Source organism: Cupressus sempervirens, chromosome 10 (genome assembly GCF_028749045.1).
Source record: "Cupressus sempervirens isolate cs-2001-9-10 chromosome 10, ASM2874904v1, whole genome shotgun sequence".
Taxonomy (NCBI): Eukaryota; Viridiplantae; Streptophyta; class Pinopsida; order Cupressales; family Cupressaceae; genus Cupressus; species Cupressus sempervirens.
This window is the reverse complement of record NC_143127.1, coordinates 51,741,167-51,765,105: the sequence shown is the minus strand read 5'-3', so window position 1 is coordinate 51,765,105 and position 23,939 is coordinate 51,741,167. Positions and strand designations below refer to the sequence as shown.

The 23,939-nt window shown below is 35.7% G+C and overlaps 1 protein-coding gene across 2 annotated transcripts in view; it reads left to right on the top strand.

The window, feature by feature from the left end:
* The window catches only part of ISA3 (isoamylase 3), a 313,468-nt gene that overhangs the window by 179,232 nt on the left and 110,297 nt on the right, over positions 1 to 23,939 (top strand). For both annotated transcript variants that reach the window (XM_089804631.1, XM_089804630.1), the window contains 3 exons: positions 11,374 to 11,463; positions 11,578 to 11,650; positions 15,907 to 15,986. In XM_089804631.1, coding sequence (XP_089660757.1) covers positions 11,374 to 11,463; positions 11,578 to 11,650; positions 15,907 to 15,986 — 243 coding nt within the window. The remainder of the gene's footprint in view (positions 1 to 11,373; positions 11,464 to 11,577; positions 11,651 to 15,906; positions 15,987 to 23,939) is intronic.

Here is a 23,939-nt window from a genome sequence, read left to right as displayed (position 1 = left end):
TGAGCTAATTACTATTACAATTTAATCATAAGTGCCCTTTTTGACTGAAGGTGGCTATAATTGTAATAACATCCATATTTCTAGAGATAAAGATCTCTATCGAAGCTACAATCTTCAACACTCGCTCTTAGCCAGAGAAAGATCTTTAGCTGAACACTCACACAAGGCTGCAACCAAAATGTCAATAAATAAATCTAATCACATGGATCCTATGAAAATTTATGGAATCACTCAACATAAAGCCCTGCAGGAAACACAACCAGTTTTCATGGAATCTCTCAACATGACACTAAGAGAACAATTTACTCATTGTTAATAATCATGGAATTACTCAACATGACAGGTTTGTTTTTCTTTCCTCACTAACCAGGGAGCTATAGCCCCTAATGTATCGTAACTGGGTGGGCCCTACTATCTACAGGCAATGACATCAATGAGGCCCTCTACTATTCTAAAGGGCATGCGACACATATTCTCATTGAGGCATCAGGCCCTAAGGAGGGAGTTAAAGTCAATGCCTATAGAATGGTAGGGGATCTAGGAGGAAGGGAGAGCATTACTCCTCAGCTTTGTTGCCTCAATTTCGAAAGTGTCTCAACTCCGACAAGGCTGCTTGGAAAACACCATTAAAAACAATCACAGGGGAGCAAAACTCTGCTTGAAGGCATCAATGGTAGGCAGCCCCAAGAGAGATGACATTAAAATGCTCCTTAAGTATAATCTTGGCGGAGGCAATCAAAGCCAAAAACACCCAGTAGTGCAGAAGACAAGCAAACTTCCCCATGTATGCACCATTGTCAGCCATAGTGAATGACAATGCCGCATAAACATGAGCCATGGTACTCTTCACTAATATAATTGCAAATATGTACTCTAGCCCTCTAATCTTAGAGATGCCTCATCAAAACCTTCTTCTTGAATGGGCATGGAAAAGCTTGACGAGATCATCAAAAGACATATCAAAAAGAGCATTGAGATCAACACCTCTGGAAGTAACTTCTTCATTGTTCTCTTCTTCGGAGCTAAGGCCATGTCCACTTCATTGTCCACCATGGCTGTTGAGACTATGATCTTTGTTTGGAAGAAATGGTATAAATTGATGTGTCCAAAGGCCACCGATGATATCACAAACCTTGGGAGAAAAGAATGAGATAGCATTGCCTTGCGGCTACCATGGATTGAAAGGCCTCTTTCTTGGCTCCAAATTCCAACCATGGTGATCCCAATCAAATCCTAGTCCTTTGTGAAAACAAAAAACGTCACCACAAATCAACTGAAGCGAAACAATAAACACGTCACGATATGATATAGATCTACAACTCATGAAAAGAAAATCTTGTCCACTATGGTCAAAGAAAATATATCCTGCAAAACTTTAATAGATGAAAAGAACATGTATCTATGCATAGCAACAAGGCTATCATGTATGGTTGTTAGGGAGAAGTATTAAAGACAAGACTTGTAATGACCTTGCTCAAATTTGATCACAAAATGCTGATAAAGGTTCAAGAAAATCCTAGTCCTTTGTAAAAACAAAAAACGTCACCACAAATCAATTGAAGCGAAACAATAAACACGTCACGATATCATATAGATCTACAACTCATGAAAAGAAAATCTTGTCCACTATGGTCAAAGAAAATATATCTTGCAAACTTTAATAGATGAAAAGAACATGTATCTATGCATAGCAACAACGGTATCATGTATGGTTGTTAGGGAGAAGTATTAAAGACAAGACTTGTAATGACCCTGCTCAAATTTGATCACAAAATGCTGATAAAGGTTCAAGAAAACACTTTGCATACAAGGGTCATATGACTGATATAAAATTTCAGTTTGCTTTTATGGCTCTTTCCTTCACTTAGCATCAATAAGAATGCTTGCAAGCAGGCTCTGAATTGACTAAACAATGACCTAACATGAATGTGTAACTAATTTTGGCAATATACAATGCATATATATGATCTAAACATGAAAAATGAACACCTGCAGCCAACTGGCATTTTTACAAACAGTTGGTATGCAAACTAACTAGCTGATAAATAATGATATTGAATTGCTCAAATGACACCAGCAACTATTATCTCCTTAATTGCAATGAAATTTCTAATACAATGCTCATGAAATATGGCCAAGACTTTTGGCATTTACATGGATTACAAAAATGATAATGTTGGTATAATGCACACCTATAGCTGAAACTTATAACACCTAAAAAGCAATGCAAACGAAGGAACTGGTTGTAGATGGCTGTAATAATTTTCTCCAATACTGCCGTTTCTGCTTTGCTTTTTCCAATCTGCTTTTTTCACTTGCTTTTTTCGGATCTGCTTTTTCGCTTTGCTTTTTCAAACAGCTTTTTCGGATCTTCTTTTTTTGGATCTTCTTTTTCGGACTGCTTTTTCGGATCTGCTTTTTCGGAGCTGCTTTTTCGGACTGCTTCCAAAAACTCAAACCCTCAGGTAGTCTGAGTATACAAATTAAGCTCAACTTGAAATGGCTGAATACCACTTCCAAAGTGCAACCCTTCAGAAGGTCTTTCACTTTCTCAGTTATGCAATCTCTTGAGAGGTATCGTTCTCAAGGATTATGCTGAATATTTGCAGACTATCAAGCTCCACAAATGCTCATAGAAGATGTAGTTGAGTTACCAAATCTCGTGTTTCCAAATGAGAGGCCAAGCCCTCTATTTATTTACTTTTCTAAGAAGTTACTAAGGACTTCTAGAAGCATCATTAAGAACTTCTAGAAACATCCATTATAAAATCCCATGATAATGCACTTTTTTATAATCAATAACTTTATAAAAAAGTGCAACTCAACTTAGAATTATAACATGTAGGCCTTGTATAAAATGATGATAAAATATAAATAAAATAATGTCTCCAAGAGCATAATGAGCCATCCAATCACTAAATAAATGCCAAAATGACTCTCTCATCACAACCACCCGTCTACAAGAGTCCGTTATAGACTGATCCGGCACGCAAAATGATGCGAACCAAAATGGGGATATTACAAGACTTCAGCATTATTCTTGAAAACTTCTATCTCTTCCCCACACAGCCCACAATTGAATCCCTAGACCCCAATCTATCTTACCTGATTAATTCTTCGACATATACCCAGGTGATTTGGGTCTTCAACTGGTCTATGAGGTGTTCAATGGAAGTGGTTGAAGAAAAGCTTGACGAAAGGGATGGAAAAGGGTCCATCTCTATCTCTTTTGATTTGGATTTGGCTATTGCTCCCCCTCTACTGCTCTTGATTTGTAATGTCTAAAGAACCAAACCTTTAAAAAAAACTACACAATGCTCTTGGCTTATTTCAACCTATACCAAGATTTGATGTAATGGATCATTTTGCAAGAATTGTCTTATAAATAACAATGTAATGATAATCATAGGTAATCATCAAGCCAAGAAACATGTTTTAGTGAAGACAATTTTACACATATAATGAATATAAAATCTTCTTAATTGTTATTATCAAGACTAGCTCTGATACCATGTTAGATTTTGAGCCCAAGGAATAAAATGATAAACAACACTTAGGAGTAAAAGATGAAACAATAAACACCAGAAATATTCTGGGAAAACCCTTCTAGAATGAAGGGTAAAACCTAACCACACAACAAAAATATCATTTTATTGATCATAGAAGTTCAAGTGTACATTGCCTATTGCTAGATGCGATATATATAACTTAAGGAGAGACTCTTCACATTCCAACTGAAGGTCTCACTAAATTTCCCAAAAGGTGACTCTTTATTACAATTACAACTCTTCGTATTTCCAGGCCTTAACACATGTTGTAAGACACGTTTCATTATACCTAATATTACAATTTAATCATAAGTGCACTTTTCAGCTGAAGGTGACTATAACAGTAATAATGTCCATATATCCAGAGATAAAGATCTCTATCGCAGCTACAATCTTCAATATATTTGATGATCGGAATTAATATAGGATTAAATAATAAGTAAGAATTATCACTAAGTATATGATTTCATTCTATTTAGGCTTATCCCGTAGTAGACCTTCATAAGTATATGCAAAATGAATTTAGTAATAGCTTGTTTAGTGATGTAATCATTATAAGTCTTTTCTAGTCGCATGCATTGATATAGCATTTATTAGTATTTTTAATTTGTGTTCTCTTGAATCGCTGTCCACTATCCATTATTAATTGATGCTCTAAATTCTTTACAAATGATCAGAGTACTAGAACTAACTAGAGTTAGGTTTAGCCTGGATAGTCATTTAATTATTCAGTTTAGAATGAATTCTATAGGTAATTAGCCCTTATTACATTTAAATTATGCCTTTAGGCCATAACGACTATATTGATCGATTATCAATTTGGATAACATCTATAATATTAGTGGATGCAGATTTTAATGATTGCTATGGCTGTCCTTTCCATTGAACAATGTATTATTAAACTTGGAACTCATTAGCATTATAGTAGGCTTTTATGAGCTTACCACTATACTACCTTCCAACTATCACTATCAACTATTTTCATTACTATATCTTGAGCTTAAGAATAACAATGATTATTATAGAAGTAATCCTAGTTACTCTAATTTTATGATCATTGTAGACTAGAGCTAGTCCTTGAGTACTTTCCCTTAGGTCCCCTTTTTTTCTGGTATGGATTTTATGATCAATTGACCTTTTATTACCACATAAGAAGGTGTTGAGATAGTGGCATGAGTTGTAATTTAATAATCATTACTCCTTCATAGCTCCCTAAAAATGTGGTAGTGGGCTATAATTATTAGCTGGAACTCTAGCTGCGAACAATCTAGATATTCTCAAGCTAAGGCCTTTTATATCGCTGTTTTGTAATAGCCATTAACTCTACTCTATTCTAGATTTAGTATTCTATTCTCTACAATATTGCAATGGACACTGTTATAGTTTTATTCCACTCACAAGAAAACAAGACTATGACATTCGTGCGATCGGTCAAACTTGAGAGATGGGTATGGTTGGTAGTGAGTAAAGTGTTGGGAGAGAAACACTTCACTTCGACTATAGTAATACTTGGAGAACTAATAGTGAGGTGATTGGGTGTTTCATTGCTTGTTTTCTGTGTGCTCGTGTAACCCAGTGGGACACAGTAAGGAGTTTGTATGGAATTTGATAACAATTTAGAATTAATTACATATCTTTATGTTATGAGATTTGATTCCTTTGATTTGTTAGTTGGTATCTATAGTCAAAGAAATTGTGGGCTTCAAATATATACAGTAGATTTTAGAGTTGAATTTTAGACTAACTTAATTTCAACAGCAATAGGTGTCATAATAACATTTATAATTCCTTTTATGATAGGAAGATTCACACAAACTTATCGATTATTAGTAAGTTTGGGTATGTTTATTCATAAATATTGTTTCGATTGAGGGTAGCCATTATTGCTGTTCAAAGTTGGATATGCGTTAATAAACTTTTAGAAGAATTACAGATCAGTCGAATTATTTCATTTTACTATATTGATTTGTTTTCTTTAAAGAGCTTGGAAAAATGTATAATTAAATTGATCATTGTTGCTTCAAATCAAATTATCTTCCCATACATTTAAATTGTATAACTTAATTCTCTTTGAGGGATTGATTAAATATTCTTAGCTGTTTCTAGAACAAACATCGAATCGTTATCCCTTTCTCTAATTATTATTATTCAAATATAGTTTAATATTTTTGATACTCTGTTCCTTTTCAAAGTTTCTTTAAACTCAAGCATTTTATACTTCATTATTCTTATCATAGCTTTTTCATTTTTAGGCCTCTCGTTTTTAGGAATCCCAGGTTGTAGTGTACTTGTCAGAAAGAACTAAACATATTTTGGTAGTTTGATTCCCTTTGTCCAGTAAGGTAATCTTAGCTAGGGGTTTAGTATTTCTTTATTGCCCTTGGCTTCTTTATATTTGGCCTTATTACAGAGTATTTGATCCTTTTAAGGGAATGAGGTTTCTAGTGATATTGTATGTTTGAGAGTCAAGATTTCCCAAAGATAATGATACCCCCAGAAACAACTTTTCCTTGGCCTCTAATGTATGGTAGTTTCTTTGTTTCATTTTCATTTTGCCAGTTTAGGTTTATTGAATTGATGATCATTGGTAGCAATAGGACTTAGTTGTTTTGTTCTTTATCTATCACTTTTGTGTCTTGTATGTCTTCAAAGTAGTTTCCTTGTAAAGAGACAGTTTTGGCCTGAATATTTACCATGGTCAAATAGACTTTAACAGGACTCTATTTGTAACAATGATGATCTTTTCAAAGCTCTAGTTGAGATTGTTTGATGTTGTCTTTTGTCCAAATAGGATAAATGTTGATAGATCAAGTCTTCAATGGGACACCTTCCCGTTTTCTTGGTGTAACCTGAAAACATTGTTTCTCAGAATACACCAAAAAATGGGAAGGCTTTCTCTCCTATACTATTCCTTTTTAGATCCTAGTTTCTGTTGTTGTCACATTTAGGCTTATGGGTTTGGCAATTTTGTGGCCTCCTATCTTAGCATCAATCAATTTTCTAATGATTTTCCTTGTAAAAGAGGAGATATAAAATAGGAATTGTTAAGCTTTTGGCATTCGCTTCCGCTGATTTTCTTTTCAAATACATAATGTTTTTAAACCTTGACCGTATGGCCTTCTCGTCCCTTCACATTCTTGGATGTTGAATGTCTTCTCCTATTATATTAGGTAGCACTCGTTATTCATTTAACATAGGTCCAATATTCAGTCATGCCCAATAATGGAAACTATCATAAAGTTACATGGTCCTACAACACAAATAGCATTTGACGGGCCGGTAAAAGGTATGATTGTTAAAGATATGTTAGTGTCCTCTATTTTCTAGTAATGAGAGCAGTGTTTAGAATTCTGGGAAAAGAATCCATTTTTAATATTGATTGATACAGAGTTACCTCTGATATTGGATCAATGTTTGTAGCTATGGTTCATATGGCGGAAGTAGAAAAATACGCCATAGAGCTTTTATGCAGGAGACTATTTAATAGTTTTTATCTTGGAGATCTAGAGAAGATACTGATTAATATCAACGAAGCTCAAATGATTTCCAGACCTTGCAATGATGATTTAAATCTGACTGGGAGAAATAATGCTCCCTTATTTCCTATAGTGTTCACTTCGGACCAGAAAAGATTTAGGAAGTGGAAACCTGTCATAAGATGGAATGTAAACTTTTTGATGCGATTTCTCCACCTTAAATACCCTCCCTCTTTTTGGTTGGATTGGCCAATTTTTGGGAGAAGACCACGTTAGTTTGTGGGAGGATATTGACAACATTAAGCTCAAATTCATCAAGCCAAATGATCCCTATGATTAGCTATTTGATTTGGATGTTACCTCTTGTCTGTAGCGACTTCATTTTGATAGTTTCTAATGTAGATATATGATTGGATGGATATAATTTCTTTGGCTGAAACTATAAAAGAAAAGGGCTGTTATGCATTGCTTGAATTATGTAATTGATTAATATGATGTTTTCTGTAGTCAGAATTGGAGTTATGTGTTGATTAGGATATTTCTAATTGTAAGATTAAACTTGCACCTAATTCTGGAAATACAGTTTAAAATCTTTTATTTTGCAAATATTTAACTATGAACCACAAACTTCCACAAGAACAAAAGGATTACTGGGTGAAGTTTGTGGGACGTGACCTCACACTAGAGGAATTTGACTCCCTCATAAAGGGTACGAAGAGTTCAAGATTGTGACGAGACTTCATTCGGGAAGGCCTTTGGCAGTGTATCATGGACATGATAAAGAGCAGGTTAACTAGGGTGAGTAGGGCTTCAGATATCGTCCTGCCATAGATTAACTTCATGAATGGCATTATGAATGGTATGGTATATGATTGGGCGACCGTCCTCACTGATAGAATGGAGGAATTCATGACATTGCAACATCGCACATTCTATATGCTGCATCATTCTATTGGGTTGTTCTTTGAAGCAACACTTCATCAAATTTTAGTGGATGAGTTTGAAGTCCCACCAAGAGAAAGATTGGCGCCAAGAGAACCTCCAATATTCTACTAGAGGAATTTGGATAGGTGGCACGTGGCCGGCCAAAAGAGGTTAATGTAGGGCTTAGATGCCTATGGTGACACTGATAGCGGATGGGAGGATACTACGGAGAGTAGTGGGACCGATTCAGAGGGAGAGAGTACCTTGGCAGAGGTTGGGAATGATGAGGCAATTGCAAGGTCCCCACCTAAGACACTTTTCACTCCTCCACAGTTGCCGACTTGGGCACACGTGATAGCCACCACCCCCATGCCGCTTATTCCTCCATTCGGCCAGAGGCATGTGCCCATTGTTATGAGTCCACCCACAACCATGGCAGAGAGCACAGATGTATCGACTGAGGTCCTAGTGGATTCAGTATTGGGGATGATGTTGTCCAGTGAATTGGGTAGTTAGACGGCTGGGTATGGGCATGGTTGTGTCGCTTCATTGGCACCACGTCAGATGTTATAAATATGGCATACACTTATGTGATTGGATCATGTTGGTTTTGAATATTATTATTTTGTATGTAAGCATTTGATGAATGAATAATACTTTACTTTGTTAAGTTATATGTTTATTTCCTATTCACCTATGGGGTGAACAACATTTTTTGCCATTTTTCTTCCCTTTCCTTTGTCTACCTTTTTCGTTGATTTTGATGTCATTTGTAGTTCCTTCCTCTTGGCTTCTATGAAGTCCATGCCTCCATCTTCATTTTCCTTCTGCGTTGTTTTACCTTTGCCTCGATTTCCTAGGGGTTTGTGTTTTGTTCTGTGTCATTTGGTGCTTTTTCATCCTTCCTCTTTTATCTTTGGTTTACTTGCTGCTGTGTTGATCTTCTTTTTCTCTGTTTTTCTGCATTGGTCCTCTTTTTCTCTGTTCTCTGCTACTGTTTGTTCACACGTCATGGATTCTATCGTGGATGGAATTGAGGTTAATATCGATGTCATTAAATAAAATGAAATAGTAATATTTTTGCATTTGGGGTCCCAATCAATTTATTTATATCTCGGGCCCATCTTTAGTTTTCCGTAGGCATAGATGTTTGTCACGTCGTGTGTTGGCACATCGCTCGTCCTTTGGGAGTTTTCCTTTGACGTGGTATATATATCCATCGTGTTGGATAGTTTTACGTATGCGTCTTGGTTTGTTTGTATTTGCGAACTCTATGGAATTCTTTTATTGTTCTCCATTTTGGAAGTGAAAGACCTTCCTACTTGGATTGTGCAGTTTTGGTGGGTTTCAGTCCTACCCTCATTTTCCTTGTTGGTATTCTTGTTCGTAATCTAGCACATTTGGAGCACCGTCATTGTTTGCAGCTGTAATTTTGTAGTTGGGCAGCAAACTGAACCATCATACTGAGTCTGGTATACATCCTATATATTTGTTGAATTGGCAATTATCTCTCAGTCTACTCATTGAATGCATGAGGGAATTGTCCTAAGGAAACTCATAAGTATGAACTTTGCCATAATTGTTTTGAAATTATATGAATTCTTTAATAAGCATCTCATATAGTTTTTCTCATAGTATGAGGCCAAACTTAATCAAATCCGATATCTGATTTGTACACCATTATTGAGCCTTAACAATTTTTATGTATCCTTCTTTTGGGATCTCCAGAATCATAGTGACTTATAAAATAATGTTATAATATGTGAGTCTACCACAAGACTCCATAAGGTGCCTTTTGGTTTGAAAAACATCTTCATTTCTCTTTTCAGAAATAAACCATGTAAACGCAGTAGAAGGGAAAGGTAAGAGAAATCAAGATTTATATTCAAGCCCTTCAAAAAACCAAATTAGATCTCATGCCAAGATTGTTTTTCCTAATATCACACCCATTATTATTCTTGATAGACAAGATATTTTTAGCATAATTGTAATTATTTCTCTAGGACAAGATATTCTTCCCAATCATCCATGTGAAAGCTCCATAGTCCATCAACTTCAATTGTTTTTACACAATTGAGTAGTTAGTTTATGATTGAGTGCATTAACCATAGTTGCATGGGTACTCATACACATATCCCTAGGTCATGTATTGGGTACTGTGACGTGTGTCCCACATGAGGTACTCAGTGGAGAGCATCATATCTAAGGACCTTGGTCAAGATTTCTGGTTTTTGTTTCAGTTTTTTGTTTGTGTATTGCCTTCCTGTTTATCAAACTTATTTCAATATGTAATCACTAATCAGTTTGAAACTTAGATACAATGATTGTATGACATTTCAATTTGTGTACTTAATCTTCAAAGTTAATGTTTGACAGTAAACTTTATCACTTTTCTTGTTTTAAAAACTCCTTGTCCTTATATTTTCAGATTTTCTATAAAATATAAAATTGTATATTTAAAAAAAATTGATGTACCAAAAGTACTCCTGTCTCCTATTTTGAATAAATAGCCATAGACTTACCCATACCTATCTCTAAAGTACCCAAGTACCTCCGTCTCCATGCAACCTTGCTATCAACTAACCACTTGTCTCCTATTTTGAATAAATAGCCATAGATTTACCCATACCTATCTCTAAAGTACCCAAGTACCTCTGTCTCCATGCAACCTTGCTATCAACTAACCACTTGATTACATCTTATTCGCATTGTTATATGTTAAGTTTGATTATCCTATTTAAAATTTACAGAAGCTAACCACTTGATGGCTACGACCTTGTCAGATACCAGTTTTAATCATGGTCTCAATGATATATTTGCATTTTTTGGTTAGATAGGAGTAACATTTAGTTGAGGGGAATCATGGGCAATCCTCCAAATCTCCTTGTCTCATTATGTCTCAGTTTTTTTGTCTCTGCACTGCACGCATGCATAAAATAAATTTAATTAAGTGACAAATGTTTTCCTTATTTGCATTGGAAGAAAATGGTAAAAACTGGCATCTTTTATAAGGATAAAGAAGAAGAAGCTATGAAGTTTCACATCTTGTATTTAGGGGAGTCCCTTTAGGTACAACCTTTTTGTGCTTATAGTCACAATTATAGGGTGTACCTTAGGGTGTGATGATACATTCGTTGCATGGATAACTTTGGATAATAAGAGATCTCTTTAGATAATTTTCCAATTTTCTTTCATACTCCATATGCAAAGTGAAAAAAGCTTTACTTCTTTTATCATCTATTTTTTCTCTCACTATTTGTTCTATCATCAAACATTAATGCAAATACTAAGTTACATGTTGTAGAATGCTAATGGAGTAAAGTAGTTATGGATCTGATCTCAATAGTCTTGGAAAAGTTAAATAATTTTTTGAAGCATAAATATACCTGTTCCAGTAAGCTTATATATGTTTATCTATTTAATAGGTAAATGCACGTAAGCCATATCACAGCATCAATTTTGTCATTGCACATGATGGCTTTACACTATACGATCTTGTTGCGTACAACTCTAAGGTATGTCTTTAAGCATCAAACTTATATCTGTTATTGACATTTAGATCTGAATATTGTTAAAAGCTAATTATTTTGCGAAGCTGAAGGTTGTTTTGATAAAACATGTTCTTACAGCACAATGAATTGAATGGAGAGGATGGAAGGGATGGATGCAATGATAACTACAGCTTTAATTGTGGTTTCGAAGGTACATTACACTGTGGCTTTACCTAAGCCTTTAGAAAATGACAGTGATAGGTCTGTATTCTATTTACAATGGATTGGAAAAACAATAGAAATCATTATAAACATTTCTGTTCATACCCCATTTTAGCCGTTGTGGAAAATAGAGAAAATTAGGATGCTGACTCAGGTTCTATCCTGATCAACAAATCAACAAACTCTTTGCAGAAATCAAGTTGTTCTATGTTTTGAGCAGGAACTGCAAATTGCATCTATTGAATGCTTTCAATGTTTCAAGGTTCAACAAGATGGTGGTAAAGATTTGTTTTGGTTGAGCACTTTATGAATACTATATTGTTTGTGACATTTTCTCAGTAGCCTTAGCCTTGAAGCAATAATCTTTGAGATGCTTTTATAGATCATATTGCATAGTGTAATAGGTTTGTAATATTATAATTTTCAGGTTTTGTCTATATGGGGGAGGTACTAAACTTGTAGCATTGATATATGTCAACATTTATTTATGCTTCTAAGACTAGAATTCCCCTTATATTTGGAGGCAATGCACGTTATTTGCAATGTTTCTGCCTTAGGTGGTCCTGACTCCTCATTATACCTTTGATCTTGAATCGATGATGTGTTGGTCTAGATCATCCGTATTAACATTTGTCTTGATCCACGAGTCTATATTTGTTGTGTCTATCATAATGTAATGTCCCCTCTTGGAATCTACCTTTAGTTAGCCCTGAAACAGAAAATTCAACTTGAGGTGAGAACTGTATTATATTACAAATATAAAATTATCGAATATGAAGATATTTCATTATATTATTCTACAAGTCTGCAATAGTTAGACCTCAAATATGCTTCAAACCCTTGTGCAAATCTGCTCTTTATTCTTAGATTGGATTCCTGTATGAAGTCTACACTCAGAGAATAGTTCAACTGGCCCTCCACAGCTTTAGAATTACAATGACAAGGAGATTTTTCATTCTTCAATGCACAAATGGACTGAAACCCTTGGTCTCAATGCACAAAAGGACTGAAACCCTTGGTCTCAACGCACAATTCCCATGAACACAAAAAACAAGGCCAAATAATCTTACAATAATGAGTCTACTTGCTTTTTGTGGCCTTTTTATAACTTCTCCAAGTAGGTTGACCTCATACTGAGCATTTAATAACTTTTGAGATCTACATTGGGGTTTTAATGAATACTTTGTAATATAAAGTGTACATTATTATTCATTTAAATTTGCCCTGTAAAACAGCAGTTTAGCACTTATTTTACAAGGTATACTTTTAAAAGCATTGAAATCCCAATGAAGTTCACTTAGTTCAGTAATGATATACACTTAATAATAAATCATTATTAAAGTACAACTTTAACAATAATTATTTTATTATATAACTCAATAATTAATCATCGTAAAGCAATTTTGACTTCACCAGCCCACTGCATTCACTACTAACCAAGGTGTCAAGCTATAAATAGTAAGGTTAGCCTCTATCAATACACTTACTTACTATAAACAGAAAGTATATTGAAATACAGCTAGAAAACCCTGAATAACGCTCCATTAAAACACTCCAAGGATATGGAGATGAAAGCATTGCCAACAGCTAACTAAGATACCAGATATCTCCTTAACATTGCCCTCTAAACATTATTAGCCTATGAGGATCAGTGATAGGCTAAACCACTAAAACATGATGCTCACTAAAATGGGGGACATTACAATGTCTGCCACCTTGATGGGTACGGTTGTCTCTAGCATCTGCCAAACTATGTTCTTTTGGTGGCTTTCATTGCACTGATGTACTTGCAGTTTTGTTGGAGGTTATTTACTTATTTTCTATCACTTGTTCTATTTCTACTGTTGCTTTGCAGAGTTGTCTCTTCTTCGTATGAGGGTCTAGGTACACCTTTTTCTTGTGTGCTTTTGTGATTTCCAAAGCTGCCTCATCTTGTTCCTCCACATCCAACATATTAATACCCTTTTTCTTTGGGTTGTTGGTGTCTTCATGGTCACTTGGTTCATACAATTTGTTTAGTAACTATATGTTGTCTATCTTATTTTGCCACTCTCTTGCAAAGTGTCCCCATTCATTAAATTGTCAACATTGTATGATAGAATGCCCTATGGAGCTGTACTATATTTGATTCAACCCCCATTAATTGCCATAACTTCCTAGTGATATGTTTTTTGGTTTCATTGGAGTGGACTCTCCTTGTTTGAAGAGTACTTTTGTACTTCTAGTCTTTAAATAATATGGACACTTCTTTATTGAATGACCTATCACTTGGAAAATCTCGTGAAACATTATTTTAAGATAATTACCTTTTGCGTCCCCCTCAATTTTGTACTCATTACACTATTTTCTCTTACTTTATTTGTTAGATCCTTTTTTGGCTTTGAATTCTTTCATCATTCTCATCATAACTACCATAGGGCTTGGATGGTTGTCGATTCATCATCGGTACTACTGTTGGTGCCCTTGTCATCAGTTATCTTCCTCTTCTCTCTAGAGGATGTCTTGTTTTCACTCTTGATGTCCATCACTCAATTGTAGGCATTTGACGTGTGAGGACATAGGCACCACTTTCACCTTTTTGCACTATGAGGAAATTGGCCCCTAGATGAACCGGCTCTTGTTCAACTTGTTGGGCAACTGATTCTCCAACTTGGCTAGCAATTCCTTGAGCCTATGACTTTAAGCCTTCACATTCTTGTTCTTCACTTGTTCGGTATTAAAAAGCTTGGCGACAATCTCATTGTCGTCTCATAGCAGTTTAAACTCCGCCTCAAATGTCCTCCTGAGTGTGTCCCAAGAGGCTGTAGATGAGGCCAACAGTGTTGTTAGATTGGGAGAACTACAGGCTGGAAATTGGAGTACGAAAATTATGCTACAAATTATTTCTTCCTAGAGAAAAAGCTAAAAATTCTTAGTATTCAGTAGTTGCATTATCATATGTTTCAATCTTTAATGTAAATCATAAAGTTTGTGTAAGACATGCCTTCAATATGAGCCTTTGTTTATTGGAAAAAAAATGGCAGTTATAAACCAAGATACGGAAGTTGAATCTTCCTCAATATTGTTTTGTTATTAGGATCTGCTTTGACATTTGTTCTTCCATTTGTTGAAATCCAAACATTTTGAGACCTCTGATTATCTACAGAACTATACCATGAAATTACTTTTACTGGCACTTTCTACTTCAGTTTTTGGAGACTATTTATTCTTCTACTGGATTTGTTTCTGAGGGAGCATTTTTATTTTCTCTGTTGCTTTATATGTGAGGCCTGTGGTTTCTCTTTGTTCAGCTGTTTGTCTCATTAATTGAATTTTTTTTCTTTCAGTCTGTCTTGAGTTTTTTATTTCATTATAAATCAGCTGATTTATAACATTAGAGACAAAGTGTACATGACTCACATGGTTTGAGGCAACTGTCAGATGAATATACATTACTCTGGTTGCTATGGCAGATGATAGGGTGCTGTTTAAATCAAATCTTTTACATTCTTCTTTAATGGAATGTTCTTTCAGTTTAGATAACACGTCTGCTATTAAGAAGTGAATCTCTTTGTAGATAAATTTGAGTGAGCACAATAAATGGCTGCAGCTGCCACACGTTTATGCCATAAAATAATCATATTAATTAGATATTTGTTTCAGTCCTTGTTTCTTTAGTGTTATTTTGGAATGTCAACTACATTTCTTAGGTAATTCCACTATTTTATGTCAAATAACATTATGATAATGGAGAAATATGGTATTTTCATACACAAAAAACATGTGTGGGTTTTGTATCATCAGCAATGCAGTTATTGGAGGAAGGCATTAGCTTAACTACATTATAACTAAGAGTAAAAATGATAAATATATTTTCCTAAAATACTAAATCTTATATTAAAATAATTTCCTACAACAGAAAAGTTACCACTAAATGTTCTGCCAGGGATGAATAAAAGTCATGAAAAGTAAGCAATAAGACATTCTCCCAAAATCATTTTTGCAAATTACTTTCAAGAATCCTTAGAATGTGAGGATTTTATGTCAATTATCCTTTTTTCTTTTTCCTTTCCACAACGAGTTATTCTTAATCTAGAGAAAACATCTGCTCCCAGAAGTCTTACATACTTGAATGCTGGTACTTATGCTCTATAGCACAGACAAGCTCTATTGCTAATGTTGTAATAGTTTTATATGCCTTTGGGCCTCACTTTTCATATGGTTTGATATAATGGACGAGTCTCATTTATGTCATTATCTGCTTAGGTAATACAAAGGATCCTGCGGTCAATGCTCTTCGTGCACGGCAAATGAAAAATTTTCATCTGGCATTGATGGTCTCACAGGTGAGCATTGTCAATGTTAAGGAAGTTAGTCTTTTCTCTTGTGTACAGAGAGTACCATCCCCTGTTTTAAGAATAGTGACAGAATTTGAATTTCTATGGCAAAATGAACTTGACAATGAGAAGATTAGCATAAGTTGTTACACAGCTTGCTTTAGTTTTTACTGCTATATTGTTTCTTTTTCATTTCGTTTTGAATTTTTTATACTTTTAGAAGCAATCTTAATATCCTAACATTAGATTTCCTTAGACTAATGTTTTTGTGCACTGTCTACTTTTTGGGAGACTCATTTACAGCACATATGCTGCATCATCTTAAAGTCTGTTATAATGCCTAGTGCTCATATTCTGCATGATAGAACACTATATTTTCAGGTTTGATCTAATTACTAATTTGCCGATTCGGGTTCGAGGACGGATTTGGGTTCAAGGTTCGGGTTTGTGGGTTCGGGCAAATTTTTTTTCCCCATTTGGGTTTGTGGGTGGTTTTGTGAGTATATATATGCAAAAAAGAAAAAAGAAACTCGCATAGTTGTAAAACTAACTTACTAAGTCATTTCATAGTATGAATATATCAATGTTACTTGATTATTGATCAATGCCAAATGTCAAAGGTAAACATTAAATACTCACTCATTAATCTATGCTAATGTTGCAAATAAAATCATGCATTGAATCACTAAAACACAAAATGGAATTTCAAAACTTAGACTACTTCATTAGATTGATAGATAATAAATTATAATTTAATAAAGTTTGAAATATGGTGATAAATCATAAATGAGTCAATTACAAATGTTTAAACATAGTTTATCGATGATCATAGACTCATAGTATCAAAGATGCAAATACCCTTCAAGGGTCAAATGGGTCATCAAAATATGAGGGATCAATGGCTTCATCCTCATCTATATCATTTTCCTCATCATTGGAACCCAAAACAGTTCCACTAGCCCCAGATGTGACCACATCCTCCTCCTCATCCTCAACATCTAGAAAGGCAATTCTAGATATATCCAGGACAGTCATATCCAAGTCGGAAGTCTTGGGTAGTACATCCCACAATTTCTCTGGTCCCTTCTTATATCCTAGATCCTTGTGTGATAGGAGGCGTCGGTTGTTGTGAATAAATACCAAGTCCTCTGCTTTCTTCGAACCCAATTGGTTACGTTTCACTAAGTGCATAAAGGAGTATGTACTCCAATTTTGCTCAATAGCAGAAGAACTCGCAACCTAGAGATACAACCAACACAATTTTAAAAAACTAGAAATTGTAATTTTACAATACAGTAGGAATTTAAGAGTGCTAATTCGACAAGCTAAGTGGCCGTAAGAAAAGGAAAAAAAAACTTAAATACATACTTGTGACAAGATCTTAATGGCAAGAGGTTGGAGGTACATGTAACTTTGCCCATGTAAGTACCACCATCCAATGGCATCCATTCTACTTTAGTCATTGATTGCAATAGGGTTTGCATTTTTGCCAGAGACAAAATCTACAAACTCTCTCCTAACATTCGATGCCACATCAGGATCACTAAAGAGCCTACTAAATGCCCTCTTATACCCAGTGGAAACTTCAGGATCTCTGTATGGTGCCACTCTACCAGGAATAGAAAGTATCTCACCGCTATAATATCTGGGAGAAAGTGCATAAGCCAGGAGGTGTAAAGGTGTAGTCATCTTGTTCCAGCAATGTAGAACAATTTTCTTCACCTTATTGTACAAGGTATCCTCAGGATCCTGCTCTCTCCTTTGAATGACCTAGGATGTCAAATGATGTATATGTAAGTTATCTTGATGTAGTGTTAATAACTTAATTAAAATAAAAAATAAAAATCTCTCAATAAACAAGGAAAAAGTATTGTAGAAAAATTTAAACTTACTGATTTCATTCTTTCTAGCATGGAGTCCATGGCATCATATATGTCCCCCAAACAAGGCTCATAAGTGTCGGCATACCGAAGCATAGACATGATGGGCTCAGTGAGTTCTAATGCATATTCCACCCTATTCCAAAAATCATAACTCAAGATCAAATCCTTTACAGTTTTAGCCCTTTCTATATCGGCTTGCTTCCATCAACCCCATTTGTTGCTAATAACCATTTGACACAATGCTTCTTTCACCCTCACAAGTCGTCTAAGGACGATTGTGTGTGAAGCAAACCTTGTTTCAACAACCTATTGCCATGTTAATTCAAATTGTAAGTTAATACAATAACACATTTCAAATATCAAATATGTAAACAACACAAAAATTAAAAAATATGTATTAAATTATGTAACGTATGACACAAAAATTGAAATGATAAATGAAGCTAAATAAAGTTTAAAATTTACCTTCAATAATTCCAAGCGAGAGAAAGTTCGGAAAATTACTTGTGACATATGGTGGTTTGTCACAAACATTTGGATCTGCTCACCCTCCTCATATACTTTTTTCACCCATTCAATTTGGGTGTCAATTGCTTTCATCACCAAGTTCAAGGAGTGGACAGTGCATGGTGTCCAAAAGATGTAAGCTCATATCGTTTTTCTACCAAAGCACGTACAACCTTAAAAACTTTAGCATTCTCCGTTATTACTTGGACAACATTGTCAACTCCCACAGACTCTATGGATTCAATGAGAAGTTTGGCAATAAAATTTGTATCCTTTACTTTCCCTTCACAATCAACCACCCTCAAAAACATTGCCCCCTTGGGACAAACAGCAATCACATTTATTAATGGACGGTTTTTGCAATCTTTCCATCCATCAAAGACAATGCTCAATCCCATTTGGATCCAAGAATCTCTTATTGGATTGAGGAGGTTTTCTACATTCCTTCTCTCATTATGCAATATGATGTTTCTCAACTTTTCATATCTAGGGGCTCGGTAACCGTGAGGTGCTTCATTTATTGCTTGCACCATCTCTCTTCAATAAGGTGATCTCATTAGATTGAATGAAACACCATTCATAATGAGGCAATGCCCAGTCTTTATGTCAGCAATTTCTCTCTTCATTTTCAAATGCCTTATCTAATGGGCCTCTCTTGTGGGATGGGGGTGTTTCTATTTCATCTTCATCCATAGATGGGGTAGGTAGGAAGGGATGTGTTCTAGTGGTTGTTTGAGAGGGTGTTGTTGGTGGTTTTTGCTTTGATTTATCATTTTTTCACCTTTGACACTAACCTATCAGCCTCTTGTTGTTCTTTTAACACGACTGCTAGTTGAGAAGCCAGAAACCCCTTTTTACCTCCCTCTAGAGGCCCCTCACACATGCTAATCCCTTGACCTGGCGGGCCTATCAAATGACGTTTAACCCGGTAATATGAGCTTCTATATTGGTTTTGGCAAAAATTGCATTTTCATATATACCCTCCCCCTCCAACACATTGCTCAATTCTTATTGTATACTTCCACAAAGGAGAGCTTTTATCAATTTTAAATCTTTTGGATCCCACCCCACTTACTGGACCTTGACTACTCATTCTATGATTCTTGCAATCTATAAAAAAAATATTTCAGAACTTATACAAAACTTGATAAAAAAGTAGAACAATAAATATGAAAATTTGCAATAAATAATCCAGTATCAGCATTCACGAAAGGAAAGAAGAAGTCAGCAAACTCTAGTGGCCTCACCCAATATAATACAAGGAAGATAATTCTTGGTGGAAGAAGACCCGTACAGTGGAATGGTAATAATTGGCCAAGGGACTAAGTGATACCAGCCACAAGGAAGCACCATTAGCTATAGAGCTATCATGGTCAACAACAAACAGGAGGCAACATCCCTAATATACCATTAAACTTGTCAATAAACCCTATCCGAATACAAGAAAAATGATAGTGAAGTCTTAATAAAAAACATTAAATAGAGAGCTCATCAGCATATTGACATCAGTACATCAAAATCACTTCAAAACTATACATGTTGATTAGAGGAAAAAGAAATAATTCAAGAAAGAGGGAACTCAATAAGGACTAAGGCAATGTCAACCTAAGAAGCCCTCTGAGTAGAAACAGTAAGACTTGAACAATAGCCAAACATAGACTTCAGTTAAGTGATAAAAGATATAGTGAGAAGAAGACACCAGAGACCAAATTCATATTCAATAGAGACACCTACAAGATGTGTTGTAGTAAGCCACAAAGTTGATATCTAAAGATAAAGGACTATATACATTGAAGGGGCATACATGCTTGCAACATTCGAACCTAATTGGAAAGTGGGGACATTACAAAAATCACCAGGGTTGGATTGTCTCCCAATGGAGTTTTATAAAGAGAATTATGAGTAGATTAGTGTTGAGCTGATGACTATATATGAGGATGCTTTTGATAAAGGCTCTTTGGGGGAAAATATTAACAAAAGTGGTTATTAAACTTCTACCCAAGAATGATGATAAAACACAAAAAAAATTTGGAGACCAATTACTTTGTTGAACATCTCTTATAAAATCATGGCTAAACTGATGGCTAGAGGAATTGTTAGTATCCTGGATAAAATCATCTTTGTCACATGAACTAGTTTAATTAAAGGAAGGCACATTTTAGAAAATTTGATTACCAGTTGGGAACCCATGAACTTGGCCAAAGAAGATAGATAGAACACACCCATGATCCATCTAGACTTTGAAAAATCATATGATAAAATTGAATGGCTGTTTGTTATTGGCATGCTATAAGCCTTTGGCTTCCCTCCCCCCCCAGACTTCTGTAAGTAGATCCCTATCATGTTTAAAAACTCTTCACAGTTGTTGAGGTGAGTGGTGTTTTGTCTAAAGTCTATTCCCCCCAAAAGATCAATTAGGAAGGGTTTTCCTGTTGCACCTTCTCTGTTTGTGATTGATTCAGATGCTTTATTTTATATTCTTTGATTTGTGGATCTTGGGGCCCCTTTTAGGGGCCTTGCTCTTCCCAATAAAGATACATCGTTTAATGTTCAATTTGTAGATGATATGGCCTCGTTCCTTGAGTTGTCTGAGGCCAGTTTTGACAATGTGTTGGAAAGTTCAGATTTGTTTTCTATGGCCTCAGGAACAAAGGTAGCACCGCACAAATCCATAGTTATTGAATGGATACAAGAAGCCCCCTCCTAGGTACGTAATAAAGGTTGGTAGTGGATTGGTCCTCATATAATTAGTAGATGTCTAGGTATTCCTTTTTCTATTGATCCCTCAACGAAAGACATGTGGTCATGGATCTGTTCCCAGATTGAAAGGAGGCATGGAAAAAGGAAGACTCGCATGCTTTCCATTGCTGGTAGAGTTCAAGTTGTGCAAAAGCTTTTGGCTTCTCATGCAATTTACTACTCTTCTTCTTGGCTCTTTGCTAATTTTCAAACCATTTAGTTAAAGAAAATCTTGAGACTTTCTTTGGTCTAATGGCATGGGGAAAAGTAAAAGGCTCTATGTCAAATGGAATTGGTGTTGTAAGCTAGGAAGTTAGGAGCACAGGGACTTGAGGATCTAATATCTCATGTAATTGCCTTAGCCTCAACATGCATATTCAAAGCATTAGAAGGAAATGAGCCATGGAGAGTGTTGATCAGGAATAATCTGGTTATGTTTATCATCAAAAAGTGGAAGCAGTGGGACAATGTACCTCTCTATGATATTATTTTTGGAACAACTGAATTAAACTTTTTTGGATCCAAACTGTTTGTATCTTTGTGGAAAGCTTGGTCTCCCTGTGTTGGATGCACATGTTGCACATCTCCCTAGGATTTTTAGAGTTAGTTCTCATCGGCTTTGTATCTAGAAAAATTACTAGATTGATAGAGATGATAGGATTTGTTGGCTTTATGACACGGGGGAGCCTGAAATGGAGACCTACTTCATTTTTTGGTGTCATTGTTACTATGAGATTAGAGGGTGGTTTTACTGCCTTTTCAGAGACTGTTGATCTTTTTTTACCTTCAATTTTTCAGACCAAAGGTGCTTGGCCCTTAACCTTCAAGAGACAATGATACTTTGCGACCAACTGCTTAGATCCTATCTCCTTTGGCATAAGTCACTGGCCAACTCATCACCTCCTTTTCTATGGTCCCCTAGGTTCAAGGTACCAAGTAGCCGCTTAGTCCCTATACCCCCAAGCAGTGCCCTAGATTTGTTTGGCATTGTCGGAGTTAGTCTCGGAAGCTACTCTCCACTTCCATTAGAAGGGTTTCTTCTCGTTTTGGATCATATCCCTCAGTTTTGGGTCTCTTTGTTGCAATGAGGCCTATTTAGAATTTTGTAAAAACCCTTTGCCGGCTATAACTTAATAACACCAATTTTCTTTTACTGAATTAATAGTTTGGCAATGTTTAAAGGTTTTCTATTTTATTCAGCACTTCCCAAGTTTGATATGTAGTAGAAATTACAAGAATTTTGAAATGAGGATGCAAAATCAGATTTTAATTGTAAGGAAATTCTTTATTTTATTTGAAAGACCGCAGATCAGAATTACAGATATTAATACTAGCACCTGGATTGCATTCAAATGTGCCTAGCCCTGTCACCAAAACGTCTTCCCTTTACTACCAATTCCAGCCGCAAGTCATGAATACCCTTGCCGTCCACAAGTGTGCAGCTTGCTAGACATGTGTAAGGGGTTGCTGCTTGATGTGACTCCTACACAGTCTGGCTGCCTTTATGTAACCTAGGCTCCAACAAATGTGACGTGGCCTCTCACAATTGTTCCAATTCAAAACGCAAGGAGTATGCAATGTTGCTGCTGTACAGTCTCTTCCTTCACCATGGTTGCCAATATGCAGACTTCTAGAACAAATTCAAACACCAATGTAACCTTCCAGGAAGATCACGCAATCTCCACAATTCAGCAATTAAACACTCTTAGATATCTTCAAGCCACAATAGACACAGTAGGAGAATGTTGATCAATTGTATACTTTAGCACAATTGCCAAGAACTTCTCAGATGAGATACTTATCCTTCAGCAAGGGCTCACAAGTTAGAAATCAGGAAAAAGCCACAAAGGCACAAGAAGAAAATATATTCTCAAGCATGTTTTTCCCAATGTAGTGAGCTCTCATTTATAATCTTTCATTGGCCAAAGTTTTCCTAATAACTCCACCTCAGAAATTGTGGAAGTTTCTCAAAAGAACACAATACTAGAAACTTTCCAACATGCTTTTTAGAAATATCTCTTAATGTCATTATTATAATAACATAAACATTATTATAATAATGCAACTCAATAATTAATAAATAAATAAGAGCTCCTGCAATTATTACTTTATTAACTGCAGGTGACAATCAATTGCTAAAGCCACCCACTACACTGCCAAAAATAGCAATTGCGAATAAAAGACTTACTGAAAATATTAAGTTCACAATTGAGACCCCCAAAACATCTTGTTAGCTCATGAGGGTCGCGAGGATGAGCTAACTCCATCAACTATACAGACCTACCAAAAATGGGGACATTACAGTCCTCCCTCCCCAAGATTGCTTGTCCTCAAGCAATCTGACATCATACAAAAACCTCCATTGGGATCCCATAAGAAACAAGTGATGTCCCTGTCCTTACTAAACCAACAGAATGTCAAAAGCATCAACAGAATCAATAACATGACTTGCAACACATCCACCTTAGCCTTAGAGCAACTCTGTGCCTGGTGTAAATCCTGAACAAGTGAGTCAAATACCAACCTATAAATACTCATCACAGTATAAACTCTATCATCAATATGATCATCTTCATTGACATCCTCATGTTGTTGTGATGACTCATCCTGAATCTCATCAGCGTAAACCCACATACCACGATTCACTGCTCCCTTTGGCCTCAACGTGTAAGTATGACCTTTAGAGAAAGGCCCCTTTCACCAAAAGAAAAGTTGACGCCTCCTCAAATCCTCTCTCGAAGTGACATAAGATCTCACCACTGACTTGGCCTTGTCCTCAATAACTAGTGGGGACTTCTCATCATCAGGTGGAAGAACAAAAGATTTCGAAGCA